This window comes from Hyperolius riggenbachi, chromosome 4, assembly GCF_040937935.1.
Source record: "Hyperolius riggenbachi isolate aHypRig1 chromosome 4, aHypRig1.pri, whole genome shotgun sequence".
Taxonomy (NCBI): Eukaryota; Metazoa; Chordata; class Amphibia; order Anura; family Hyperoliidae; genus Hyperolius; species Hyperolius riggenbachi.
In genome coordinates this window covers 294,634,705-294,660,843 of record NC_090649.1, presented here as the reverse complement: position 1 = coordinate 294,660,843, position 26,139 = coordinate 294,634,705, and the positions used below count along the sequence as shown (strand labels likewise).

At 42.6% G+C, this 26,139-nt stretch overlaps 1 protein-coding gene and 1 long non-coding RNA gene across 4 annotated transcripts in view; one reads left to right on the top strand and one right to left on the bottom strand.

Annotated features, from left to right (window-relative positions):
• TRMT11 (tRNA methyltransferase 11 homolog) overlaps positions 1-26,139 on the bottom strand; it is a 254,699-nt gene that overhangs the window by 78,812 nt on the left and 149,748 nt on the right. The window contains exon 13 of one of the 2 annotated variants that reach the window (XM_068231474.1): positions 13,579-13,664. The exons of the other annotated variant lie outside the window; for it this stretch is intronic. Within the exon in view, the coding sequence (XP_068087575.1) occupies positions 13,620-13,664 (45 nt within the window). The 3' untranslated portion in view covers positions 13,579-13,619. Of the gene's footprint in view, positions 1-13,578; positions 13,665-26,139 lie in introns of those variants that run through there. 2 annotated transcript variants of the gene reach the window in all.
• The window catches only part of LOC137503867 (uncharacterized), a 116,495-nt gene that overhangs the window by 16,111 nt on the left and 74,245 nt on the right, over positions 1-26,139 (top strand). For both annotated transcript variants that reach the window (XR_011019356.1, XR_011019355.1), the window contains exon 2: positions 4,498-4,601. This is a non-coding gene — a long non-coding RNA (uncharacterized lncRNA). The remainder of the gene's footprint in view (positions 1-4,497; positions 4,602-26,139) is intronic.

Below are 26,139 nucleotides of genomic sequence, written 5' to 3'. Positions count from 1 at the left end.
TCCTCTCCTCCGTCCCATTAGTCCACTGGGATCAATGGGATTCACCGTCCTCCATATTGAAAATGGCCATTACCCCATAACAGCTTCCTGGTCAGCACACAGTTAAACTGTAATATCGCCCACTTGAGCCATAGGGAAACATGGACATTACCTTGCACATTCAGTTGTAACTGACAGTAGCTGATATATAACTGACAGCAACTGGTGTATTTCAGCTCTGACAAAATACTGTCAGAACTGGAAGGGACCACTGTAAGAAAAAAATGTTGAGCTTCGGAGAGGAACTGACTGTGAAGTAAATATTTAATATTCATTTGCAGCTACATCATGCATTTATTTTAAATAATTTTACTCAGTTCAGGTTCCCTTTTAGGGGCAAACCCAGGATTTTCAAGGGGGTATTCCTTAAAGGTTTCCCTCAGCGACGCACAAAACATTATAATTATATGGTATGACATCAGAAATCATGCTGGGTACACATAATGCAATTTCCTGTCCGACCGACAGGATCTCACAATTATTTCCTAAATGTTTGATCTGCTCCCGAACGACAATGGGATCTATCAGGAGCAGTTTGGACACAGATAACAATAAGGACAACCGACATTGGTAATGAAGAGGAAGGTGAAGCATTCACCCAGCAGTTAAGTTCCCCAGAGCTGTTCCATGCTCTGTACACACGCTGCTGCTCCATGCTCTGTACACACACTGCTGCTCCATACGCAGTACACATGCTGCTGCTCCATGCTCTGTACACACACTGCTGCTCCATGCTGTGTACACACACTGCTGCTCCATGCTCTGTACACACGCTGCTGCTCCATTCTCCGTACACATGCTGCTGCTCCATCTGAAGTCAACTGTAGCAGGGAAAGAAAGGGACAGTGCTGTGAGCTGCAGGATGCCTGCAGATATTGTGGTGTCTCAACTTGTGCCTGTCTCCAGACACTGTACTGGCCCTGGTCTGAGGGGCGATTCTGGGCAGCTGTAATCCCCCCCTGCGTTTACCTATGCCTTTAAGTGTACAACTTCTATTTCTGTGTGTTAGTTTATAGTGAGACAGCTAATTTTGGTGCAGAGCTGCGCCAATTATTTGGATGCTGCTATAGGCCATAATGTGAATTACGGCTATATTGGCATTCAGTGACTAATTTGGGTGCTGGCCATTACCGGAGCTCAATCTAGAAAAAAAAAATAGGTAATTTGGCTGCTAGTAATAGCGAATTATGTGTACCCCCAGTTGCGACAACTCGGAGGGGAAGTAGCATTAACGCCAACCAGGACTTTCAGCAGCCACAGTGTGAGCTGTGTTTCGGCTTCTGCACAGAAATTTGGCCATGAACATATTACATGTATGTGTTCATAGAGGGGTATTACGAAATCATTGTTATTTTTCCAATTATCATTTGATAGAGGAAGAAACTTCTCACAGTATGATTTTTACTGAACTGTTGTATTTTTGATCAGATTATTCAGATCATATTATATGAAAACAGAGAAACTAGTGGCCCTAATTGATCCTGAACAATCCCATTATCGATTGTAGAACTAATCAATTTGAGTGGCAGATTTTTCATAGATATGATTGTAACTGGTTTAGATGTGATCAGAACTCGGATTCTTTAACCACTTGACCCTATCTGGATGGATATATCCGTCCAGATAGACTGTGCTGATCCTGCAGCGTGGTGCGCACGATCGGGCGCGCTCCCGTGCACGCTCCCGCTAGCCCCCCGATCAGTGAATGGGAATATAATTCCCATTCACCGATCTAAGCCTCCCAGAGAAATACAGACGCTTTCTAAGCAGAGAGCGCGGTATTTCTGCCCGGAAATTTTTTTTACACCCTCCTAATAGTTCCTGGCAGCGTGATCGTACGCTCCAGGAACTTTTTTTCACTGTGGCCATCTTGTGGCCAAATAGTAAACTGCACCCACATACATTTTTTAAATAAAGAATTACATTATATTACATCTAAAAAATAGTGTTTACCTCCCAAACTAAAATCACCCACATACATTTTTTACTTAAAAAATAAATAAAAAAATTACAATTAAAGAAAAAAAACTACATAAATAGTTACCTAAGGGTCTAAACTTTTTAAATATACATGTTAAGAGAGCATCTTATTCATTTTTTTTTTAATTATAAGCTTGTAAATAGTGATGAACGCAAATTGAAAAAATGCACCTTTATTTCCAAATAAAATATCGGTGCCATAAATTGTGATAGGGACATAATTTAAAAGGCATAAATAAGTGGGACAAATATGCAAATAAAATACATGGGTTTTAATTACGGTAGCATGTATTAATTTTAAACTACAATGGCCAAAAACTGAGAAATAATGATTTTTTTTCCATTTCTTTCTTAATCTTCCTGTTAAAATGGATTTAGAAAAAAATAATTCTTAGCAAAATGTGCTACCTAAAGAAAGCCTAATTAGTGGCGGAAAAAACAAGATATAGATCAATTAATTGTGATTAGTAGCGATAAAGTTATTGGCGAATGAATGGGAGGTGAACGGTGCTCGGATGCATGAGATTTTCCATGCTGTAGGCTGAAGTGGTTAATGCTGTAGATTGATTCCGCAGAATCACATGTAGTATAAAACAACCCAAAAAGAATGACAAATCTATGCCCAAACATTTCCAATCAATTGTAATTTTGATCCATTTCAGACAAACATAGATCCAAATTATCGATTGGACAGAAAATCTCAATTGATCAAGGGCAGGAAATTGACAGCTCATTGTGTTGCACTGCATCGAGCAATGCTATGCTGAGGTTCGGTTGATTATCAGTTGATTTTGAATAGATTTCATGCTGAAGTCTATTGAAAAGCTATGTGCAATCCAATAAAAAATATTGAAAATGAAAAGCTATGTGCAGTGTGTGGAATAAATAGATCCTTCTCTGATCAGAGTCATCTTCTTTTTGCCACATTGGATGGCAATCTATTAATGTGTATTACCTAATGTGTGCTACCTTTACTGATTAATCAGTTGTGATCTAGATGATTGTTCGCTTTTATATCTAATATGTCTACTAATCTCACTGTATATTACAACTGTGGAAAATGTCAGTGTCCCTCCATATTTTGTCACCGCTTTGTATTGCCCACCCATAGTATGCCCCATCTTTTCAGTGCCTCTGCACTGTGTTCTATCTCTCTCGTTTTCCTAAAATGTATCCCAGCTTGTTAGTTTCCCCCTAATATTAGACTGGCCATTATAAGGTTTTCTTCTCTATGCTTAAAAAGCACTGTGACATTTGCCTACAATGGCCTCAATTCAATAAGCATTACCACATTCAGTCATCTTGCCAAATGCCATTTCCCTAAACCTAAAATTACTGCCTAGTGAGGTAAATTACCGACTTGTGTGGTAAATACTTCAAGAAATTTCAATTGCAATTCTCAATTTCTCACAGATTAAACCATTCAGTAAAACAAGTAAAAGTGTTCGGTATTTATCTCCAGCTCTGACCAGCTAATAACTCACAAACGTTGACTGATTTAACAGAGAGCCAATAGGGAGAGCCCACAGCCCTGCTTCTCACACAATTTGTTCCGATGCAGTGGCGGGCAGGATTTAAGAGGGACAGAGCAGAAAAATTAGACATTTAAAAAGGCTTTTCTGTATTCCTTTAGATGTGCATATCTATATACTGGTACACAGAAGAGCTTCCTCTAGTTAGAAGGTATGCAGATCTAAAGGGATGCTGGGGATGCACTGGACAGGAAAAGCAATGGCTTATGCAGACACTTGCCGGAGGACTCACAGCTTCCTGCTTGACCTGCTCCGTAGCTGGTGAGACTTACTGAGCAGTGAATTTCAACATTTTGTTTGGGGGGGAGAGGGGGGGTATGTTACAGCACTTCTACCACATGCAAGGAAACTTTTGTGAATTTAGAAATAAAGTGTAAAATACTGAACTCAAATTATTTGGATGCTGCCATAGGCCGTAATGTGAATTACGGCTATATCGTAATTTGGCTGCTATAGCGAATTATGTGTACCCCCAGTTGCGACAACTCGGAGGGGGAGTGGCATTACCGCCAACCAGGACTTTCAGCAGCCACAGGGTGAGCTGTGTTTCAGCTTCTGCACAGAAATTTGGCCACGGACATATTACATGTATGTGTTCATAGAGGGGTGCACACACACACACGCACAGCCACACACACACACTATACACACACACACTATACACACACACACACACTATACACACACACACACACACACACACACACACACACACACACACACACACACACACACACACACACACACACACACACACACACACACCAAAAACAAAAAAATTGGCAAATGTCCTAGCAGTGAAATAAGGAAAAAGATCATCTTACAGTGAATATGGTCTTACAGATGATAACCAGAAATATTTACCTTTTAAATTTTAATTTTGCATGCAAGCTTAAAATGATTTTATTCTCAACTTTATTTATTATTCTGTTACTTTTTTATACAGAATATAAGAAACCTGAGCAACCACAAAAATCTGCTGAGTGGCCTGGAGGAGAGTGTCAGTGAATTGTATCTCTGGTGATGGCTTATAAGTCTGTGCGACTACAGGTAGACTTTAAACATTATCCTATCAAATGTCCTCATTTCTGTCCTTGATGATAGACCCCCGAGATCTGTAAAACAGCTCTCCACTTATCAGCTGGATTTCATGCTGTAGACAAGTGTTCCTTCTTGGAGCAGACTTAAGAGATTTCCAGGTGGTTCCTGCTTGTAAAAAGGAAACTCAGACTTTGGGCGGCCCTTTTTAACAGCCCACAGCTGCTATAAAACTCTTTTTATTGAACTAAAACCTCTCCTCACTTGTTTGATAATTTATACACACTAAACAAAAGTGCCTTTGGTTACCGCGACTGTATAACACATTAACGCAGACGCTAAAATATTCATATTCACTATTACTGAATAGTCATAACAAACCTTCCAGAATACATCATCGCTAATTGTAATATATTTTCCAAAGTCAAACCAAATGAAAAATAGAAATGAAATCTTAAGCGGTTATCAGTTCTTTAAAAAGTCATACAATCAGGACAGATACATCTTGGGCTTATTTCCATTACAAGTGATTTTTTTTCATGGTTTGTGCTTTTCTCATTTGATAATGTATTAGACTAATAGCCCACAGTGACCAATGGGTTGGTTCACCTTTTGTGTGTTTTCGTTTATGGGAAAAAATGTACCACACACCACTCACATTTTACTGTCACTGTAGACATGTGCATTTTAACGTTCATGCGTGTTAAATCATGTTTACATAGGTGCAACGTTAGAGTATCAGCTTTTATTTAGAAATAGATAGACATATTTACATTTTTTATAGAGTTATTATACCGTACTAATGCTGGGAATACACGGTACGTTTTTGCCGCTCATTTTCGCTCCCGATTCTCTTATCTTCCATTCGTTTTCCTTATCTTTTCCCATTGCTTCCTATGCAAAATCGAGCACGGAATCGATCCGGCGGGAGATCGGACATGTCGGAAATTATCAATCGAGCCATCTTAACCACATAACGACCGCCCCCAGCCGATGGGCGGCGGCAAAGTCTGGGCCCAAACGACCGCAATACGCCCATCGGCGGGGGCGGCTGCGGGAGTGGCTATGCGGCGATCGCGTCATTCGTGACGCGATCAGCCGCCGGGGACTGGCTCCGCCCCCCGTTCGCCGTAACCCGCCGGCCGTTCGGAAGCGCCGGCGGGTTACTGGCATCCGGATCGCCGCTGCAACAGTGTATAATAGGCTTTGTAATGTATACAAAGCCTATTATACTGGCTGCCTCCTGCCCTGGTGGTCCCAGTGTCCGAGGGACCACCAGGGCAGGCTGCAGCCACCCTAGTCTGCACCAAACACACTGATTTCCCCCCCCCCTGCCCCCTGATCGCCCACAGCACCCCTCAGACCCCCCCCTGCCCACCCCCCAGACCACTGTTTGCACCCAGTCACCCTCCTAATCACCCATCAATCACTCCCTGTCACTATCTGTCAACGCTATTTTTTTTTTAAGTCCCTAATCTGCCCCCTACTCCCTCCTGATCACCCCCCCACCCCTCAGATTCTCCCCAGACCCCCCCCAGACCCCCCCCCCCGTGTACTGTATGCATCTATCCCCCCTGATCACCTGTCAATCACCTGTCAATCACCTGTCAATCACCTGTCAATCACCCGTCAATCACCCCCTGTCACTGCCACCCATCAATCAGCCCCTGATCTGCCCCTTGCGGGCAATCTGATCACCCCCCCACACCAATAGATCGCCCGCAGATCCGACATCAGATCACCTCCCAAATCCATTGTTTACATCTATTCTCTCCTCTAAACACCCACTAATTACCCATCAATCACCCCCTATCACCACCTGTCACTGTTACCCATCAGATTAGACCCTAATCTGCCCCTTGCGGGCACCCAATCACCTGCCCACACGCTCAGATTGCCCTCAGACCCCCCCCTTATCAATTCGCCCGTGCAATATTTACATCTGTTCTCCCCTGTAATAACCCACTGATTACCTGTCAATCACCCATCAATCACCCCCTGTCACTGCCACCCATCAATCACCCCCTGTCACTGCCACCCATCAATCAGCCCCTAACCTGCCCCTTGCGGGCAATCTGATCACCCACCCACACCAATAGATCGCCCGCAGATCCGACATCAGATCACCTCCCAAATCCATTGTTTACATCTATTCTCTCCTCTAAACACCCACTAATTACCCATCAATCACCCCCTATCACCACCTGTCACTGTTACCCATCAGATTAGACCCTAATCTGCCCCTTGCGGGCACCCAATCACCTGCCCACACGCTCAGATTGCCCTCAGACCCCCCCCTTATCAATTCGCCCGTGCAATATTTACATCTGTTCTCCCCTGTAATAACCCACTGATTACCTGTCAATCACCCATCAATCACCCCCTGTCACTGCCACCCATCAATCACCCCCTGTCACTGCCACCCATCAATCAGCCCCTAACCTGCCCCTTGCGGGCAATCTGATCACCCACCCACACCAATAGATCGCCCGCAGATCCGACATCAGATCACCTCCCAAATCCATTGTTTACATCTATTCTCTCCTCTAAACACCCACTAATTACCCATCAATCACCCCCTATCACCACCTGTCACTGTTACCCATCAGATTAGACCCTAATCTGCCCCTTGCGGGCACCCAATCACCCGCCCACACCTCAGAACGCCCTCAGACCCCAGCCCTGATCACCTCGCCAGTGCATTGCTTGCATCTATTTCCCCCCTCTAATCACACCTTGAGACACCCATCAATCACCTCCTGTCACCCCCTAGCACACCTACCCATCAGATCAGGCCCTAATTTGCCCCGTGTGGGCTCCTGATCACTCGGCCAAACCCTCAGATCCCCCTCAGACCCCCTTCCGATCACCTCCCCAGTGCATTGATTGCATCTATTTTCCCCTCTAACCGCCCCCTGAGACACCCATCAATCACCTCCTGTCACCCCCCTAGCACTCCTATCCATCAGATCAGGCCCAATACATCCTGTCATCTAAGAGGCCACCCTGCTTATGACCGATTCCACAAAATTTGCCCCCTCATAGACCACCTGTCATCAAAATTTGCAGATGCTTATACCCCTGAACAGTCATTTTGAGAAATTTGGTTTCCAGACTACTCACAGTTTTGGGCCCGTAAAATGCCAGGGCAGTATAGGAACCCCACAAGTGACCCCATTTTAGAAAGAAGACACCCCAAGGTATTCTGTTAGGTGTATGATGAGTTCATAGAATATTTTATTTTTTGTCAAAAGTTAGCGGAAATTGGATTGTTATTGTTTTTTTCACAAAGTGTCATTTTTCACTAACTTGTGAGAAAAAATAAAATCTTCTATGAACTCACCATACCCCTAACGGAATACCTTGGGGTGTCTTCTTTCTAAAATGGGGTCACTTGTGGGGTTCCTATACTGCCCTGGCATTTTAGGGGCCCTAAACCGTGAGGAGTAGTCTAGAAAACAAATGCCTCAAAATGACCTGTGAATAGGACGTTGGGCCCCTTAGCGCACCTAGGCTGCAAAAAAGTGTCACACATGTGGTATCGCCATACTCAGGAGAAGTAGTATAATGTGTTTTGTGGTGTATTTTTACACATACCCATGCTGGGTGGGAGAAATCTCTCTGTAAATGGACAATTGTGTGTAAAAAAAATCAAAAATGTGTCATTTACAGAGATATTTCTCCCACCCAGCATGGTTATATGTAAAAATACACCACAAAACACATTATACTACTTCTTCTGAGTACGGCGATACCACATGTGTGACACTTTTTTGCAGCCTAACTGTGCTAAGGGGCCCAAAGTCCAATGAGTACCTTTAGGATTTCACAGGTCATTTTGAGACATTTGGGTTCAAGACTACTCCTCACGGTTTAGGGCCCCTAAAATGCCAGGGCAGTATAGGAACCCCACAAGTGACCCCATTTTAGAAAGAAGACACCCCAAGGTATTCTTTTAGGTGTATGATGAGTTCATAGAAGATTTTATTTTTTGTCACAAGTTAGCGGAAATTGATATGTATTGTTTTTTTTTTCACAAAGTGTCATTTTCCGCTAACTTGTGACAAAAAAAAAATCTTCTATGAACTCACCATACTCCTAACAGAATACCTTGGGGTGTCTTCTTTCTAAAATGGGGTCACTTGTGGGGTTCCTATACTGCCCTGGCATTTTAGGGGCCCTAAACCGTGAGGAGTAGTCTAGAATCCAAATGCCTCAAAATGACCTGTGAATAGGACGTTAGGCCCCTTAGCGCACCTAGGTTGCAAAAAAGTGTCACACATGTGGTATCGCCGTACTCAGAAGAAGTAGTATAATGTGTTTTGGGGTGTATTTTTATACATACCCATGCTGGGTGGGAGAAATCTCTCTGTAAATGGACAATTGTGTGTAAAAAAAATCAAATAATTGTCATTTACAGAGATATTTCTCCCACCCAGCATGGGTATGTGTAAAAATACACCCCAAAACACATTATACTACTTCTCCTGAGTACGGCGGTACCACATGTGTGGCACTTTTTTGCACCCTAAGTGCGCTAAGGGGCCCAAAGTCCAATGAGTACCTTTAGGATTTCACAGGTCATTTTGCCACATTTGGTTTCAAGACTACTCCTCACGGTTTAGGGCCCCTAAAATGCCAGGGCAGTATAGGAACCCCACAAATGACTCCATTTTAGAAAGAAGACACCCCAAGGTATTCCGTTAGGAGAATGGCGAGTTCATAGAAGATTTTATTTTTTGTCACAAGTTAGCGGAAAATGACACTTTGTGAAAAAAAACAATTACAATCAATTTCCGCTAACTTGTGACAAAAAAAAAAAATCTTCTATGAACTCACCATACATCTAACGGAATACCTTGGGGTGTCTTCTTTCTAAAATGGGGTAATTTGTGGGGTTCCTATACTGTCCTGGCATTTTAGGGGCCCTAAACCGTGAGGAGTAGTCTTGAAACGAAATTTCTCAAAATGACCTGTGAAATCCTAAAGGTACTCATTGGACTTTGGGCCCCTTAGCGCAGTTAGGGTGCAAAAAAGTGCCACACATGTGGTATCGCCGTACTCAGGAGAAGTAGTATAATGTGTTTTGGGGTGTATTTTTCCACATACCCATGCTGAGTGGGAGAAATATCTCTATAAATAGACAATTGTGTGTAAAAAAAATAAAAAAATTGTCATTTACGGAGATATTTCTCCCACCCAGCATGTGTATGTGTAAAAATACACCCCAAAACACATTATACTACTTTTCCTGAGTACGGCAATACCACATGTGTGGCACTTTTTTGCGGCCTAACTGCGCTAAGGGGCCCAAAGTCCAATGAGCATCTTTAGGCTTTACAGGGGTGCTTACAATTAGGCACCCCCCAAATGCCAGGACAGTAAACACACCCCACAAATGACCCCATTCTGGAAAGTAGACACTTCAAGGTATTCAGAGAGGAGCATAGTGAGTCCGTGGCAGATTTCATTTTTTTTTGTCGCAAGTTAGAAGAAATGGAAACTTTTTTTTTTTTTTTTTTTGTCACAAACTGTCATTTTCCGCTAACTTGTGACAAAAAATAAAATCTTCTATGAACTCACCATGCCTCTCACTGAATACTTTGGGATGTCTTCTTTCCAAAATGGGGTCATTTGGGGGGTATTTGTACTATCCTGGAATTTTAGCCCCTCATGAAACATGACAGGTGCGCAGAAAAGTCAGAGATGCTTGAAAATGGGAAAATTCACTTTTGGCACCATAGTTTGTAAACGCTATAACTTTTACCCAATCCAATAAATATACACTGAATGTTTTTTTTTTTATCAAAGACATGTAGCAGAATAACTTTCGCGCTCAAATGTATAGGAAATTTTACTTTATTTGAAAAATGTCAGCACAGAAAGTTAAAAAAGTCATTTTTTTGACAAAATTCATGTCTTTTTTGATGAATATAATAAAAAGTAAAACTCGCAGCAGCAATCAAATAGCATCAAAAGAAAGCTGTATTAGTGACAAGAAAAGGAGGTAAAATTCATTTAGGTGGTAGGTTTTATGACCGAGCAATAAACCGTGAAAGCTGCAGTGGTCTGAATGGAGAAAAAGGCTCTGGTCCTTAAGGGGCGAAAAGACTGTGGTCCCGAAGTGGTTAATGGCTCAAAAACGTACTGTGTATTCCCAGCATTAGAGAGATTTTTTTTAATGTCTTAAATGGAGCCTTGATCAATAACGGAAAACACTTGCATTATTGATTACAGTCTTATTTAATAATCCTGGCATATCACACCTTTCTCTATGTACAGTAAAAGTTCTAACCTGTGTTTACACTGATAGTAAATGGGCAACAGTGTGCTTTCTGTAAAGAGTTGTTCAAAATGTTCTCCTTGCGGTGTAAATACATCTCTTACCCTTACTGGTTGCACATTTACACTCTCCACTCATTATCAACCCATTTATACATTATTAGCACTTCAGCAAACACTTTTACTAAACCATAGGCATGACTTGCTAAATTTAAAGCTCATCTGTTCAGGTGATGCTTGAAGAGGCCTTCATAAATCAGGATATACTAGGAGATGCCTTAGTAAATCAGGAGATGTCTTGGTAAATCAGGAGATGCTTGGGGGTGCCTTAGTAAATCAAGAGATGCCTTCATAAATCAGGAGATGCCTTAGTAAATCAGGAGATGTCTTGGTAAATCAGGAGATGCTTGGGGGTGCCTTAGTAAATCAGGAGATGCCTTCATAAATCAGGCGATGCTTGGAGATGCCTTAGTAAATCAGGAGATGCTAGGAGATGCCTTAGTAAATCAGGAGATGTCTTGGTAAATCAGGAGATGCTTGGAGATGCCTTAGTAAATCAGGAGATGCCTTTATAAATCAGGAGATGCTTGGAGATGCCTTCATAAATCAGGAGATGCTTGGAGATGCCTTAGAAAAACAGGAAATGCTTGGAGATGTCTTGGACGTGAATTCATCAAGCATTACTGCAATGCTGAAAACAGCTGAGTTTATGGAACATTTAGTAAAATGTCAATTCATCAAGCATGTTCCTGCATGGCAAGCTGAAATTACCGAGCAGTGAGGTAAATTACCAACTTGTGCGGGAAACATCGCCAACACATGTCAGCAAATGTCAATTCATGAAGATCAGAGCATGCGGTAAAATCCCAGGAACATGTTCTCTAATTACTGCCAGCTCTTATCTGTTGAAAACCAGCTTCAAATGCCTTCTGTGTGGATACCCCTATTACTGACAGGAGCAGAGACCCAATAGGAACAAGCCCCTGTTTCCTGCAAGTCCCTGTGATAGGATCCGAATCCTTCTCCGGAGGGTCTAGCTTTTCTACTGCCCAGCCAGTGAGCAGAGAGATCGGAACAAAAGAGGTTTCCCCTGCGACCGTTCAACCCCTTAGGTTCCTGTTTGAAGATGTAGAGGCGCTAGTGGGGAAATCACCTAATCATGGCCATGCGACTGGACTGTTCAACCCCTTAGGTTCCTGTTTGAAGATGTAGAGGCGCTAGTGTGGAAATCACCTAATCATGGCCATGTGTAATGTCTCTTGGAGTTCATCTAAGCTGTGGCAATAAAATGTTAAGAAAGACTAATAGATTCAGAGCGAGCAGAGGCAGTATAACTAACATGTGCATTGTAAAGGGATGTGGGAAAGCCTCAATGCACGGAACAGCTTGTAACAAAACAGACAGCTCCACACTCTTCTGCTGTTACTGAACAGGTTTTTGTGAACTGAAGCATAGTATTTCGGTAAATTACTGAACTTCTACCGCACCTGTGCAAATATTGATGAATTAGCAAAAAAAAAAAAATAGTCTAAAATACTGAATGCGGTATTTTACCGGCTTTTTTTTTTTATTATTGTACAGCCTTTGATGAATTGACACCTTAGTAAATCAGGAAATGCTTGAAGATGTCTTAGTAAATCAGGAGATACTTGGAGATGTCTTAGTAAATCAGGAGGTGCTTGAAGATGGCTATGTAAATCAGGAGATGCTTGGAGATACCTTAGTAAATCAGGAGATGCTTGGAGATGCCTTCGTAAATCAGAAGATGATTGGAAATGCCTTAGTAAATCAGGAGATGTTTGGAGATGTGTTCGTAAATCAGGAGATGCCTTAGTAAATCAGGAGATGCTTGGAGATGCCTTAGTACAGTGGTCTACAAACTTGGCTCTCCAGCTGTTAAGGAACTACAAGTCCCACAATGCATTGCAGGAGTCTGACAGCCACAGTCATGATTCATAAAGGCAAATGTATTCTGAGACTTGTAGTTCCTTAACAGCTGGACAGCCAAGTTTGTAGATTACTGCCTTAGTAAATCAGGAGATGCTTGGAGATGCCTTAATAAATCAGGAGATGCTTGGAGATGCCTTAGTAAATATGGAGGCGCTTGTAGATACTTTAGTAAATCGAGGGGTTCTTGGAGATACTTTCATAAATCAGGAGATGCTTGCAAATGTATGAGTTAATCAGTTTAATTTTGTATAGAACCCAGTTTGAGATAGACATTGTATTTATTTTAGACATCATCTTCTCATGAGTTATTTAGCCTTATATGTTTGTCACCTTATCTATGTAAAATTTTCATGTGCCCAGCAAGCAAAAAAAGTAATTTAAATAAGGCAAGAAAAATACTAAGTTTAATACTAAACAACTTATTTTCAGCCATTGTTTTGCTTGGAAAGTGCTAAACAGTTTTTTTATAGATAAGGTGAGAAATATCAATTTGGGAAAACTCCATCTCCTCTTGTATGAAGTGGGCAGTGTGATGCAGTGATCACTACTCAGTGACCTATTTTACACAGTAATGTCAAACCAGGATTACACTGTGTCCATAATGTAAGGTAAGATTTGTGAAATCTAAGCTGGCCAGAGTGTAGCATCCTCTCAAACTTTTTCTCTTTATTAGCAGATTTTAAGTGGTGTCTCCCAAAAGCAGCATTCTTTTTTTTTTTTTTTTTTTTTTTCAATTTCTTATATTATGTAGACACACACTCACTTGAATTTATTTTATTTTTCCATTTCTTATATTGCTTATCGTATTGGTTCCCCTATGTGCTTATATAACTTTGTAAGACTCTGTAAAAAAAAGCAAAAAAAAAAAACAACATGAAATGAAAGCAACTGTTTTACAAAGTGCTAAACTGCAAAATAAAAGGAATGCTCTTTTGCACGAATAAGAAAAAATAAATAAAATTAGGTAAAAAAAAAAAAAATAGCAATACTCTTAGTTAATTATGCACAAAACTTAACACATGAAAACTTGGACATAACTCCATTTGAATTCAAAAAGTGATACATGAAAGATTTCTCCCTGTCTCACATGGCTACCTTAAAGGGAAGGTTCAGGGACGCCTTTAAAAAAATAAAATCCATATCCACTTACCTGGGGCTTCCTCCAGCCCGTGGCAGGCAGGAGGTGCCCTCGCCGCCGCTCCAGAGGCTCCCGGTCGACTTCGGTATCCGACCCGACCTGGCCAGGCCGGCTGCCAGGTCGGGCTCTTCTGCGCTCCAAGGACGGGCTCTTCTGCGTCCCACGCGGGCGCGCTGACGTCATCGGACGTCCTCCGGGCTGTACTCCGAGTCTTAATGCACGTGCCACCGAACCAGTTTCTACTACCATGCTGGTGCTCGCCACTTCACCACGGTCTATGGTAGTACTAGTGCTAGGTCCAGGAGATGCTACGCTGCTGGTGCATGCCTCACCAAGAAAACTGAGATCAGCGCTAGCACCACTCTGCTGCCCGAGTCTGATACTGCGCCACCTGCAGTCCAGTGACATGGGGTGTGGTATGCCTGGCTCTAGCCGGGACCTCAACCTCGTCATTGCTATCGGTCAGAGAGCCACTGCTGTTCACCGGTTCGTATTCTGACCCGGATGATTTGTCGGATGAGGTTTCCCAATCGCACTCACCCCACTGGGCCAGAATCTCGGAGGCCTATTCAGCCGAATACCCCTTTTTTGCCATGGTGGACTGCTAAATTTAGGGGGTATTCCTCTGAGACTACCCAGGAAAAAGAGCACCTACCTAGTAAAAGGGAGTACTTGTGAAGTAGAAAGCCGTGGTCACTGAGTTTTGATTTAAAAAAAAAAATCTAAAACTGATCTTTACAGCGCCACAGCTATTGTACAGTGTTTTTTGCAGTGATCAGAAAAAAAAATTCTGTCACTGTGGTGAGGCGGGCTGAACGCAGGTGCAGGCGAACGATCAGGCCTGATCGGTCAAACACTGCGTTTTTAGTGTATCCTAGTGACCCTAATATAGATCTGACTGTGATCAGTAATGATCACTTACAGATACTATATCGTAGCAATGCTGATTAGCGACAGTGATGATGCTAATCAGCAACTAATTAGTGACTGCGGTGTGGTGGGCTGGGTGCTAACTGACGCTAAGTACCCAACGAAGGGCTCTAGCTAAATAACTGGCCTAACTTAACACTAGTGATACTAAAAAAGTGACAGTTTTTTACTGATCACTGTTTTTAGATCACTAGGATAGTGACAGGGGGGTGATCAAGGGGGTTCTGAGGGGGATCTGATGGTGTGGGCAGGTGATCAGAAGCCCACAGGGGGCAGATTAGGGCCTGATCTGATGGGTAGGAGTGCTAGGGGGTGACAGGAGGTGATTTATGGGTGTCTCAGGGGGTGATTAGAGGGGAGGATAGATGCAATCAATGCACTGGGGGGGTTATCAGAGGGGTCTGAGGGGTCTCGGAGGGTGTGGGCGGGTGTTTGGGTGCCCACAAGGGGCAGATTAGGGTCTAATCTGATGGGTAGCAGCGACAGGTGGTGACGGGGTAATTAATAGGTGATCAGTAGGTGATTACAGGGGAGAATATATGCAAGCAATGCACTGGCGAGGTGATCAGGAGGGGTCTGAGGGCAATCTGAGGATGTGGGCGGGTGATTGGGTGCCTTCAAGGGGCAGATTAGGGTCTGATCTGATGGGTAGCAGTGACAGGTGGTGATAGGGGGTGATTGATAGGTGATCAGTGGGTGATTAGAGGGGAGAACAGATGTAAACAATGCACTTGGGAGGTGATCTGAGTGAACCCAATGCACTTGGGATGTGGTCTGCGGGCGATCTGAGGGTGTGGGCAGGTGATCAGGTGCCCGCAAGGGGCAGGTTAGGGTCTGATCTGATAGGTGGCAGTGACAGGTGGTGACAGGGGGTGATTACAGGGGAGAATAGATTTATACAGTACATGGGGGGCCTGGGGGGGTCTGGGGAGGATCTGAGGGTGTGGGGGGTGATCAGGAGCCCCTTGGGGGCTGATTAGAGCCTAATCTAAAATATAGCGTTCACAGATAGTGACAGGAGGTGATTGATGGGTCATTAGGGAGGTTATTGGGTGCAAATAGTGGTCTGAGGGGGTGATCAGGGGGGTCTGAGGGGTGCTGTGGGCGATCAGGAGGGCAGGGGGACAGGATCAGTGTGTGTGTGTGTGTGTTTACATACACAGCTGCCTCCTCCCCTGGTGGTCGCTCGATCACTGGGACCTCCAGGGGAGGAGGCAGCCTGTATAATACACTTTGTATACATAACAAAGTGTATTATACACTTACTAACGGCGAGATCAGAGGGTTAACAACTGCTAATTGGCCGGCGGGTTGACGTCGCTGGTGGGCAAAGCCTACAGCCGGCGGATGCGTGCAATCCCCGTCTAATTAGTCCCCCAGGTGCCGCCGCCGATCGGCGTTATGCGGTCCTGGGGGAGCCACCTTGCCGACGCTCATAGGTAGTGGGTGGTCGGCAAGTGGTTAAACAATACCAGTTTCCTGATCTATTTGGCTGCAGTAGTGTCTGAATTACACCAGAAACAATCATGCAGCTAATCTTGTCAGATCTAACAATGTCAGAAGCACCTGATATGCTGCATGCTTGTTCAGGGTCGATGGCTAAAAGTATTAGAGGCAGAGGATCAGCAGGATAGCCAGGCAACATTGGGTTCACTTTAATAAAGCCCAGGGCCAGATTTCTGGAAAGGCCACAGCCTTGGGCATCAGCTGGCCAAGGAGCGGATGGGCATGGAAGAAGGATTTATGCATGGAAGAGGAGGCTGCAAACGGAATACAGAGGCTGCAAATAAGAAGAAACACATGGAAATAGAGAGCTGCAATACAAGGGATCTGTGTTATTTATTTATATAGCAGCAACAACCTCTGTAGCGCTGTACATGGTACAAAACAAATAGTGGGGAACATGTGTACATATACAATTAGGACATTCAGCAATACAAATACATACATAGTTAGGTATGGTTTGAGACATCACCAATACTGGTGCATGTTCATATGATAGATTACATCAGAATCAGAAACACTAGCAGGAGGTCCCTGCCCTTGCGAGCTTACAATCTATTCTAGAGGGTAGTGGGTTGGAGACATTAGGGGAAAAGACACAGGGGTTACCGGATGAGGAAGTAAACCTCCAATGCTACTTATAGCACATTATAGGCTTGTCCTAATAGGTGTGTTTTGAGCTCCAGCTTAAACCCAATCACATCAAAATTACAATGAAATATATATATATATATATATATATATATATATATATATATATATATATATATATATATATTTTTTTTTTTTTTTTTTTACACAGGCAAAACAGTGTTTTCTTCAAGCCAGCTAAGCCGGATTCAGTTATACTTCAGGTCTGAAACGGCTTTATAGAACACTTTGATCGTAAATTCTAAAAAGGTGTAGTACTTGTAGGAGACCAAAAAGCAAGACATCTACCCCAAGCAACAGAAAACTACCACGAGTAGTACATTTTTCTTAAAATATCAGAATTTTATTTATCCCAAAAAAAAAAAAAAAAAAAAAAAAAAGAGACATACAATTACAACTATATTCAAAAAACAGCAAACTAATGGCGGTTGATCAGGCCACCAACTCCACACTCATACCATACCATCAGACATACAACCTCCTGATATAAAAAAAATAGGGGGAGAAAAAAAAAACAAACAACATTTCCGGAAACAGAAAAAGAGAGTTCCAGGAAAGTCCCAGCCAAGACCTGAAAAGTGGCTGGTAATGTCCTAAATGGGAGAGTCAGCCCACTGTAATCACTTCATACGGTGCACAAAATGAAGCACAATGTGGACTGATCTGTGGAGCCAATTCCTTATGCAGAAAACTGGGAAATTACAGACACCATATATGCCAAAAACTATTCTGTTGCCATGATTGCAAAGAAATGAATTACGACTTCCTGAGAATTGAAGATCGTAGTTATCTACAAATTGGCATGGAAAGAGATTATAAAAGGAGCCATGCATCATTGATGTATTGTATGTTATACCATTTTTTTCTGTAATTACAATTTAATCACAGAACTCACTGGACAGAATTACAAATCTTTTGGCAGCTATGAAAGCTCACATAATATTTATTTCAGCTGTGCATTCAGCCATCTGTCCAGAGTTCAGCTTTATGCTGCAATCCACACTCAGGTTAACTACGGTACTTAAAAAAAAAAGTCAGCACAACATACACAAAGGGCTCGATTCACAAAGCGGTGATAACCCAGTTAAAGACTTTAGGCGTGATAACCATTTTTATCATGCCTAAACTCAGTTTAGGCATGATAAGTTTAGGCATGATAAGTTTAGGTGTGATAAGTTTAGGCATGATAAGTTTAGATAAGTTTAGATTGCGCGCAAAGTCCCGCACGCAAAGCAGCGCCATTAAACTCTATGCAAAGTGCACCAGACTTTGCTAGCGCAAAACTTTTGATCAGCTGTGCACTGCGGTGCTAACCCAGTTGGTGCTTAAACTTATCACACCTAAACTTATCATGCCTAAACAGAGTTTAGGTGTGATAAAGGGCTTTTCACTAGCGTGCTAACTGTTAGCACCGCTTTGTGAATCAGGCCCAAAGTATCAATGCAGCACATATAAATGTATGTGTTCCTGCTGTGGATAAGCCTTCATCTTCTGCTGTACTGAAGACCCATTGTGTTGTGTCTGGCCACTTTTCTAACCTTGACACACAGTCAATCAATGACCAAGTTTGTGAGCTTTGAGGTCCATGGCATCAATAATGTGAGAATGGAAGCAGTTTAAATTTTCCCATTGAAATCAATGAAACAATTCTGACTGGCTGTTTGTGGCTCCACCTCCTTTCTGAATTTGAATCCCTATGACCATATGTAGCAGGTTCAAGGCTTCTGCAAGTAACAGTGTAAGAATGGCAGAAATTTAAATATTCCCTTTGAAAAATCAATAGGTGAATTTTGATTGGCTGTTGTAGGCTCCAGGGTATGCTCTTGTATCAATATACAGTACATCAATATAAAATGGAATCAATTTTTTCCAAAAGGGAAAATACTACATACATATATTATATATATAGCTAATAAATATAGTTGACAGGACCCTGCCACATGCCCACCCAATCAACCTCATGCATTCACTTTCTGGCTCAGTCGCGCCAGATCGTCACTTCTCCACGCATGCGCAGAAGAGCACGACTGACACGGCCGAGCCAGTTACCTGGACCGATACCAGGTGAACGTAGGCACTTGGGAGGTCGGCGAGGAATGCACTGGTGCTCATGGGGCTAGAGGATGCCCCAAGTAAGTTTCAAATATTTTAATGTGCCCATCTCAGGTACACTTTTTTTTAAAGCAAAGCAGAGCCCACAAACAGCCTAGAAGTTGGTCTTCACCACTGTGACTACTGCCAGGGATTTGTGTTGGTTGGTTGAGACTGCTGGTATTGAGTTCCAGATAGAGACATGCACCATCTGACTGCTTAAAAATGCCTGGACTGAACAAGTGTTTCCTAGGTGAATTTTGTGCCCCTGCACCCAGACCTTGTGACTCTCCCCCTTCCCCATCCAAGGACATCCGCATGGTTGGTAATGGCGTGCAGAGCAAGAGACTTTTGCAGCAGTGATGGCAGTGAATGTAAGCATACCAGGCACTACTGTGGATCTCAAACAAACACATTTTTTTAACAGTTGGATGGTGCACGTCTACTTCCTGCATGCACTGTGTGCTTCACTGCATGCATTACACTACAGGCATAACTTTTGCAATCCTGTTTTTAAAGGGGCACTACAGTGAACAATTGTACATTTAAAATATGTGAAAACATATACAAATAAGAAGTACATTTTTTCCAGAGTAAAATGAGACATAAATTACTTTTCTACTATTTTGCTGTCACTTACAGTAGGCAGTAGAAATCTGACAGAAGTGACAGGTTTTGGACTAGTCCATCTCTTTATAGGGGATTCTCCGCAAGGCTTTCATTCTTTATAAAGATATTCCCTAAAAAGGATTTAACAATGATGCTGGGCAGCTTCCCTGTTCCCTACACAGTTTTTAGGCAAATGGACAGAGCAACTGCCATTCACGAAGTGCTTTTGAAAATAAATAAATCCCTGAGAATCCCCTATAAAGAGATGGACTAGCCCAAAACCTGTCACTTCTATCAGATTTCTACTACCTACTGTAAATGACAGCAACATAGGAGAAAAGTAATTTATGGCTCATTCTACTCTGGAAAAAATGTACTTCTTATTTGTATATGTTTGCACATATTTTAAATTTTACAGTTTTTCGCTGTAGTGCCCCTTTAAAGGGAATACAATGCAATGCCCCAGTGTGAAAGTAGCCTCATGGCCATTTTAGCTATGTCTCTAATCAGCATCAACTTTATCACTACTTATGACACCTTGGGGTCCTTTCACACTGCATGAATAACTGTATGTCAACCCAATGTCCATGCGACTCTATGGGCCTGTTTACACTTCTGTGTTGTAACACCCTTCAGATGTTTATTAAAGCAGAATATAACCCTGCATTTCTTCTTTGCTCTAAAAAATTATTTACGGCATATTATATACAACCAGCATTTTTTTTTTACTAGACCAGCATTCAAAGGGTTACACACAGGGCTGGAAAGTTCAGTGCAGAGAAATCTGGCCGCATCCAAAGTGAAGATAATGTTATCTTGTGTTTACTTAATTGTATCAAGTGAGGAATGTGACACATTCTCTGACTGTGCAGAAGCTCCTGGACACAGACAGACAGACACTCAAAGCATTTCTGCCTTCAATACACAATGTAGTGATGTAGTGACCACAGTTAAGAAATGGACGAGTGAAGCTGTAGAAAAACTACAGAGCTGCTTTGATTTAACAAACTGGAATATATTTAAAGAATCCACCAGTGACCTAAATGAATACACTGACGCTGTGACATCATTACCTTTTGTGAAGAGTCCTGCATCCCCACAAAAAAGTGCACCAGGTACAATAACGATAATCCCTGGTTTACATCACATCTTAGGAAGCTGCACCTCGATAAAGAAAGGGCATATCGTACAGGCGATAAAGTCCTCTACAAAGCTGCGAAATACAAACTGCAGAGAGCCATTACTGACGCAAAAAAAGATTATTCTAAAAAACTTGAGAAACAATGTTCAAACGCCGACTCATTCACAATATGGAAATCTCTGCATGAAATTAACAGCTACAGGAAGAAATCTCCGCCCTCACTACACAATCTGCAGCTTGCAAATGAACTGAATACATTTTATTGCAGGTTTGACACTAGCAACAAAAGCCAAACACACCAAGTCAATTCGCATAATTTCCATCTCTGCAGCAGACAAACTGAACATTCTTCCTGCCAGCCAACGTCTCCACCCCCTGCGGTGCCTCAGCAACTAGACAACACAGGAGGCCAGACACAATCTATTGACCTGTCCCCAGATGCGCATGCTCTAACAATATGCCAATCAGATGTAAGCAAACTCTTCAAAAGACAAAACACTAGGAAAGCAATGGGGCCAGACTCTATCTCTGCGAAATGCCTGAAACTCTGTGCCCATCAATTAGCTCCTGTATTCACAGACATATTCAAAGCATCTCTCGAACTATTGTACCAATCCCAAAAAATTCAAAACCTACATGTTTAAATGATTACAGGCCTGTTGCCCTGACATCATTGGTCATCAAAGCATTCAAAAAACTGTTGATGGCTTATCTGAAATCTATCACAGATCCCCTGCTGGACTCTCTGCAATTTGCCTACAGGCCTAATAGATCCGCAGATGATGCTGTGAACATGTATATGCATTATGTACTACAGCATCTAGACACCCCAGGAACCTACACCAGGATTTTATTTATAGATTACAGCTCTGCATTTAATACCATAATGCCATCTCTGCTACACAGCAAGCTCTCCCAGCTACACATACCTGAATCCATCTGCAAATGGATAACCGATTTCCTAACCGATAGGAGACAGCGTGTTAGACTTGGTAAACACACATCAAGCTCTCTGACCATCAGTACTGGTGCACCCCAGGGCTATGTGCTTTCCCCGCTGCTCTACTCACTGTACACCAATGACTGCATCTCCACTGATCCATCTGTTAAGGTTCTGAAGTTTGCAGATGACACAACAGTAGTTGGCCTCATACAAAACGGGGATGAATCTGCATACAGGCATGTGGTGGGACAGCTTTCCTCCTGGTGCAGCAGCAACAACTTGGAACTAAACGCTCTCAAAACCATGGAGATGATAATAGACTTTAGGAGATCTCCCCCCCCCCCCCCAGCACCTCCCCTTAACCATAAATGGATCCACAATAACCCAGGTAGAGTGATTCAAGTTTCTTGGGTCCACAATCTCACACAACCTAAAATGGGATAACAATTACGGCCACTATTGTCAAGAAAGCGCAACAGAGGATGTACCATCTACGGCAGCTGAAAAAGTTTGGCCTACCTCAAAATTTAATGGTGCAGTTCTACACTGCAATTATTGAATCCACCATAACATCATCTATGACTGTATGGTTCAGCTCCTGCTCAGCATTAGAAAAGGGAAGGCTGCAGCGTATCATCCGAACAGCGGAAAGGATAATTGGCTGTAGGATCTTTACACTAGCAGGTGCAGAAAAAAATGAACCAAACTTGCCTCTGACACCTCTCACCCAGCTCACTCCATCTTCCAGCGCATGCCTTCAGGAGTAAGATTCCGGTCAATCGCTACCAAAACCTCCAGACACAGGAACAGCTTTTTTCCTCAAGCGGTAGCCATACTTAATGCTGAACCACGTTAGAGCTGCTAGGACTTGATAGTAATAAGCACAGAACTGTAAATGAACAATTCTCACATTGCTTACTGCCACTATACTTATAATGTCCTTGACTTGTAATATTCACACTGTCTGTCCTTGTATTGTTTTTGTTTGTTAAGCAACTGCCAAGACAAATTCCTTGTAGGTGCAAACTTACTTGGCGAAATAAAATTGATTCTGATTCTGATTCTGATGAATAAAACCAGTTATGAATAAAATGCAAAGTCAGTTCTCAAAGCAAAAAACTATACTTTTGGGAACATGTAATTTCTAAATGAATAATAATACTTGCAAATATGATAACCGTATGGCATGTAAAAAGTAGGAAAACATGTTTTTATTGAATATTATGTCAGGGTTTTATACCACTTTAAGGGTTTTAACCAAGTGACAGTAACTTTAAATGCCATAACTTTGTGTGAAGACTGCACTGAAATGTATACACATCAAATCTCATATGCTAAAAACTAATAGAGTCACGGCTCAGACACACTATAAGCGCTTTTCTGAGTGCTTTTTGGCCTCCGGATCTCTCTGACAGCTTTTTAAAAAAAATTAAAATCGCTGTAAAATTGTGCGATTTTAATGTAAGTCAATGGGAGTGTCTTTTAAAAAGCTCTCAGAAAGCTCTAGAGGCCAAAAAGCGCTCAGAAAAGTGCTTATGGTGTGTCTGAGCCCTCAGAATGTATATTCCAGCCAATTGGTTGTGGAAGCCTCCAACACAACAGCTGTGAGAAGTCTGAACCCTGACTGGCAGTACCACACCATCGTTTTTTTCCCCACTCCTGAATCTAAACACCCCTGGAGCTCTGAAATTACTGTACCTCAGCTTATGTTAATCTTCAGTTTTTTATTTAAAAAAATGATTTTGTAGGCACTGGCGTAGCAAAGAAGCTGTGGGCCCCGGTGCAGGTTTAGCATTGGGGCCCCCCAAGCACTCTATACATAACAATTGATGCGGTGCACCAAATCTGCCAAGGACAACCACAATGTCAGAGGTGCAAGAAGGGGATGGGAAACTGTGTTAATGATCACTACTATTAAAATCAACTATGGAAGTGAATATTATCAGCACAGGACCAATAAATAGCTAATACTGTGTTTGAGGGGTGGGCCCCTCTAGCCCAAAGGGCCCCGATGCGGTCGCTACCTCTGCACCCCCTATTGCTATGCTGTTGGTAGGTTTCTGTGCTTCAAAACGGAAATGTAATCTATTGTGCAACTCCTCATTGAGAGAATGACAGAAGATGTACTGGTGCCAGTGAACACTGAGCCTGAATTTCCCAGGGTGCTTGGATGCACCAAATTAATGTCATCATAAAGATCACAGCCACTCAGCAAATCAGGTACGTCTATGTCCATACTTCACAGGAGTGCTTTCAAGTGTGGAACCGACCAGAATGCCTCTCCTACGAGTTCACATCATTTACCCATCATGTAAATTATACAATGCACTTGCTTTTTTTCCCCCACAAGTGACATCTTCACTGATGACAAGAGAGCATAGCAGGAAAGTGGAAGCATCTGTTAAAACCAATAAGTAAAGATGGTGAGGTGCATTGTTCTGTTACTTTGTCAAGCCACCAAAAAATTGGACCCACCAAACACTAAATGAAAGCAACATGTGTATTCATTGACAAGGCTTTCAGCAGAATACCTCACAAATGATTTAGCTTTACTGTCTAACAAACATGCCGTATTTTATAAGAAGACTCCCAAGCATTGTAAATACCATGCTGACATGTGTCTGAATACCTAACACAGCTTCCTTGTTATGTGGAGTATGCTTAACTCTACTCACTCATGTACATATATCAAATATGCTTTTATTAGAAGAATATGGCAGGGAGGAATAGAAAAGCAGGTTTCAGAAACCATGTGCTTATGGTAAAACAAAGAGAAATTAAAACTATGCACTTTAGGCAGGATCAATATTGGAGCAAATCAGCCCTCAATCAATGTAAAATGTCACCTTTCCCCAATTAAAAATAAAGTACATACCGTATATACTCGCATATAAGCCGACCCCCCAACTTTTCCCTGAAAAACCAGGGAAAAATGATTGACCCCCATATAAGCTGGGGGTAGGAAATGCTGGATTGGTGCAGCCCCCCAGTGTGTCCCAGTATAGCTAGTATAGTGCCCAGTATGGGTAGGTAGTGCCTCAGTATAGCTAGTATAGTGCCCAGTTTAGCTAGTATAGTGCCCAGTATAGCTAGTAAAGTGCCCAGTATAGCCAGTGTAGTGCCCAGTATAGCCAGTATAGTGCCCAGTACAGGTAGGTAATGCCCAGTATAGTGCCCAGTATAGCTAGTAAAGTGCCCAGTTTAACTAGTATAGTGCCCAGTATAGCCAATATAGTGCCCAGTACAGGTAGGTAGTGTCCAGTATGGCTAGTATAGTGCCCCAGTATGGCTAGTAAAGTGCCCAGTTTAGCCAGTATAGTGCCCAGTATAGGTAGGTAGTGTCCAGTATAGCTAGTATAGTGCCCAGTATAGCTAGTAAAGTGCCCAGTTTAGCAAGTATAGTGTCCAGTATAGCTAGTATAGTGCCCAGTATAGCTAGTAAAATGCCCAGTATAGCTAGTATAGTGCCCAGTATAGCTAGTATAGTGCCCAGTATAGGTAGGTAGTGCCCTAGTATAGCGCTCCCCCCTCCCCCCGCCGCTGCTATTACCTGTTTAGGCAGCGGCTTCCTCTAATCCATCTTCCTCTAAGCCGCGGGGAGGGGGGAGCGCTATACTGGGGCACTACCTACCTACCGCGCGGGGAGGGGGGAGCGGGGCGCGGACCACCAGACCACCAGGAAAGACTCGCATACAAACCGACCCCCCAACTTTTAACCCCCTTTTTGGGGGTCAAAAATTCAGCTTGTATGCGAGTATATACGGTATACAGGTCATTCTCAAAAAATTAGCATATTGTGATAAAGTTCATTATTTTCTGTAATGTACTGATAAACATTAGACTTTCATATATTTTAGATTCATTGCACACAACTGAAGTAGTTCAAGCCTTTTATTGTTTTAATATTGATGATTTTGGCATACAGCTCATGAAAACCCAAAATTCCGATCTCAAAAAATTAGCATATTTCATCCGACCAATAAAAGAAAAGTGTTTTTAAAACAAAAAAAGTCGAGCTTCAAATAATTATGTTCAGTTATGCACTCAATACTTGGTCGGTAATCCTTTTGCAGAAATGACTGCTTCAATGCGGTGTGGCATGGAGGCAATCAGCCTGTGGCACTGCTCAGGTGTTATGGAGGCCCAGGATGCTTCGATAGCGGCCTTAAGCACATCCAGAGTGTTGGGTCTTGCATCTCTCAACTTTCTCTTCACAATATCCCACAGATTCTCTATGGGGTTCAGGTCAGGAGAGTTGGCAGGCCTATTGAGCACAGTAATACCATGGTGTAAGGAAACGCAGAAAAGCCGC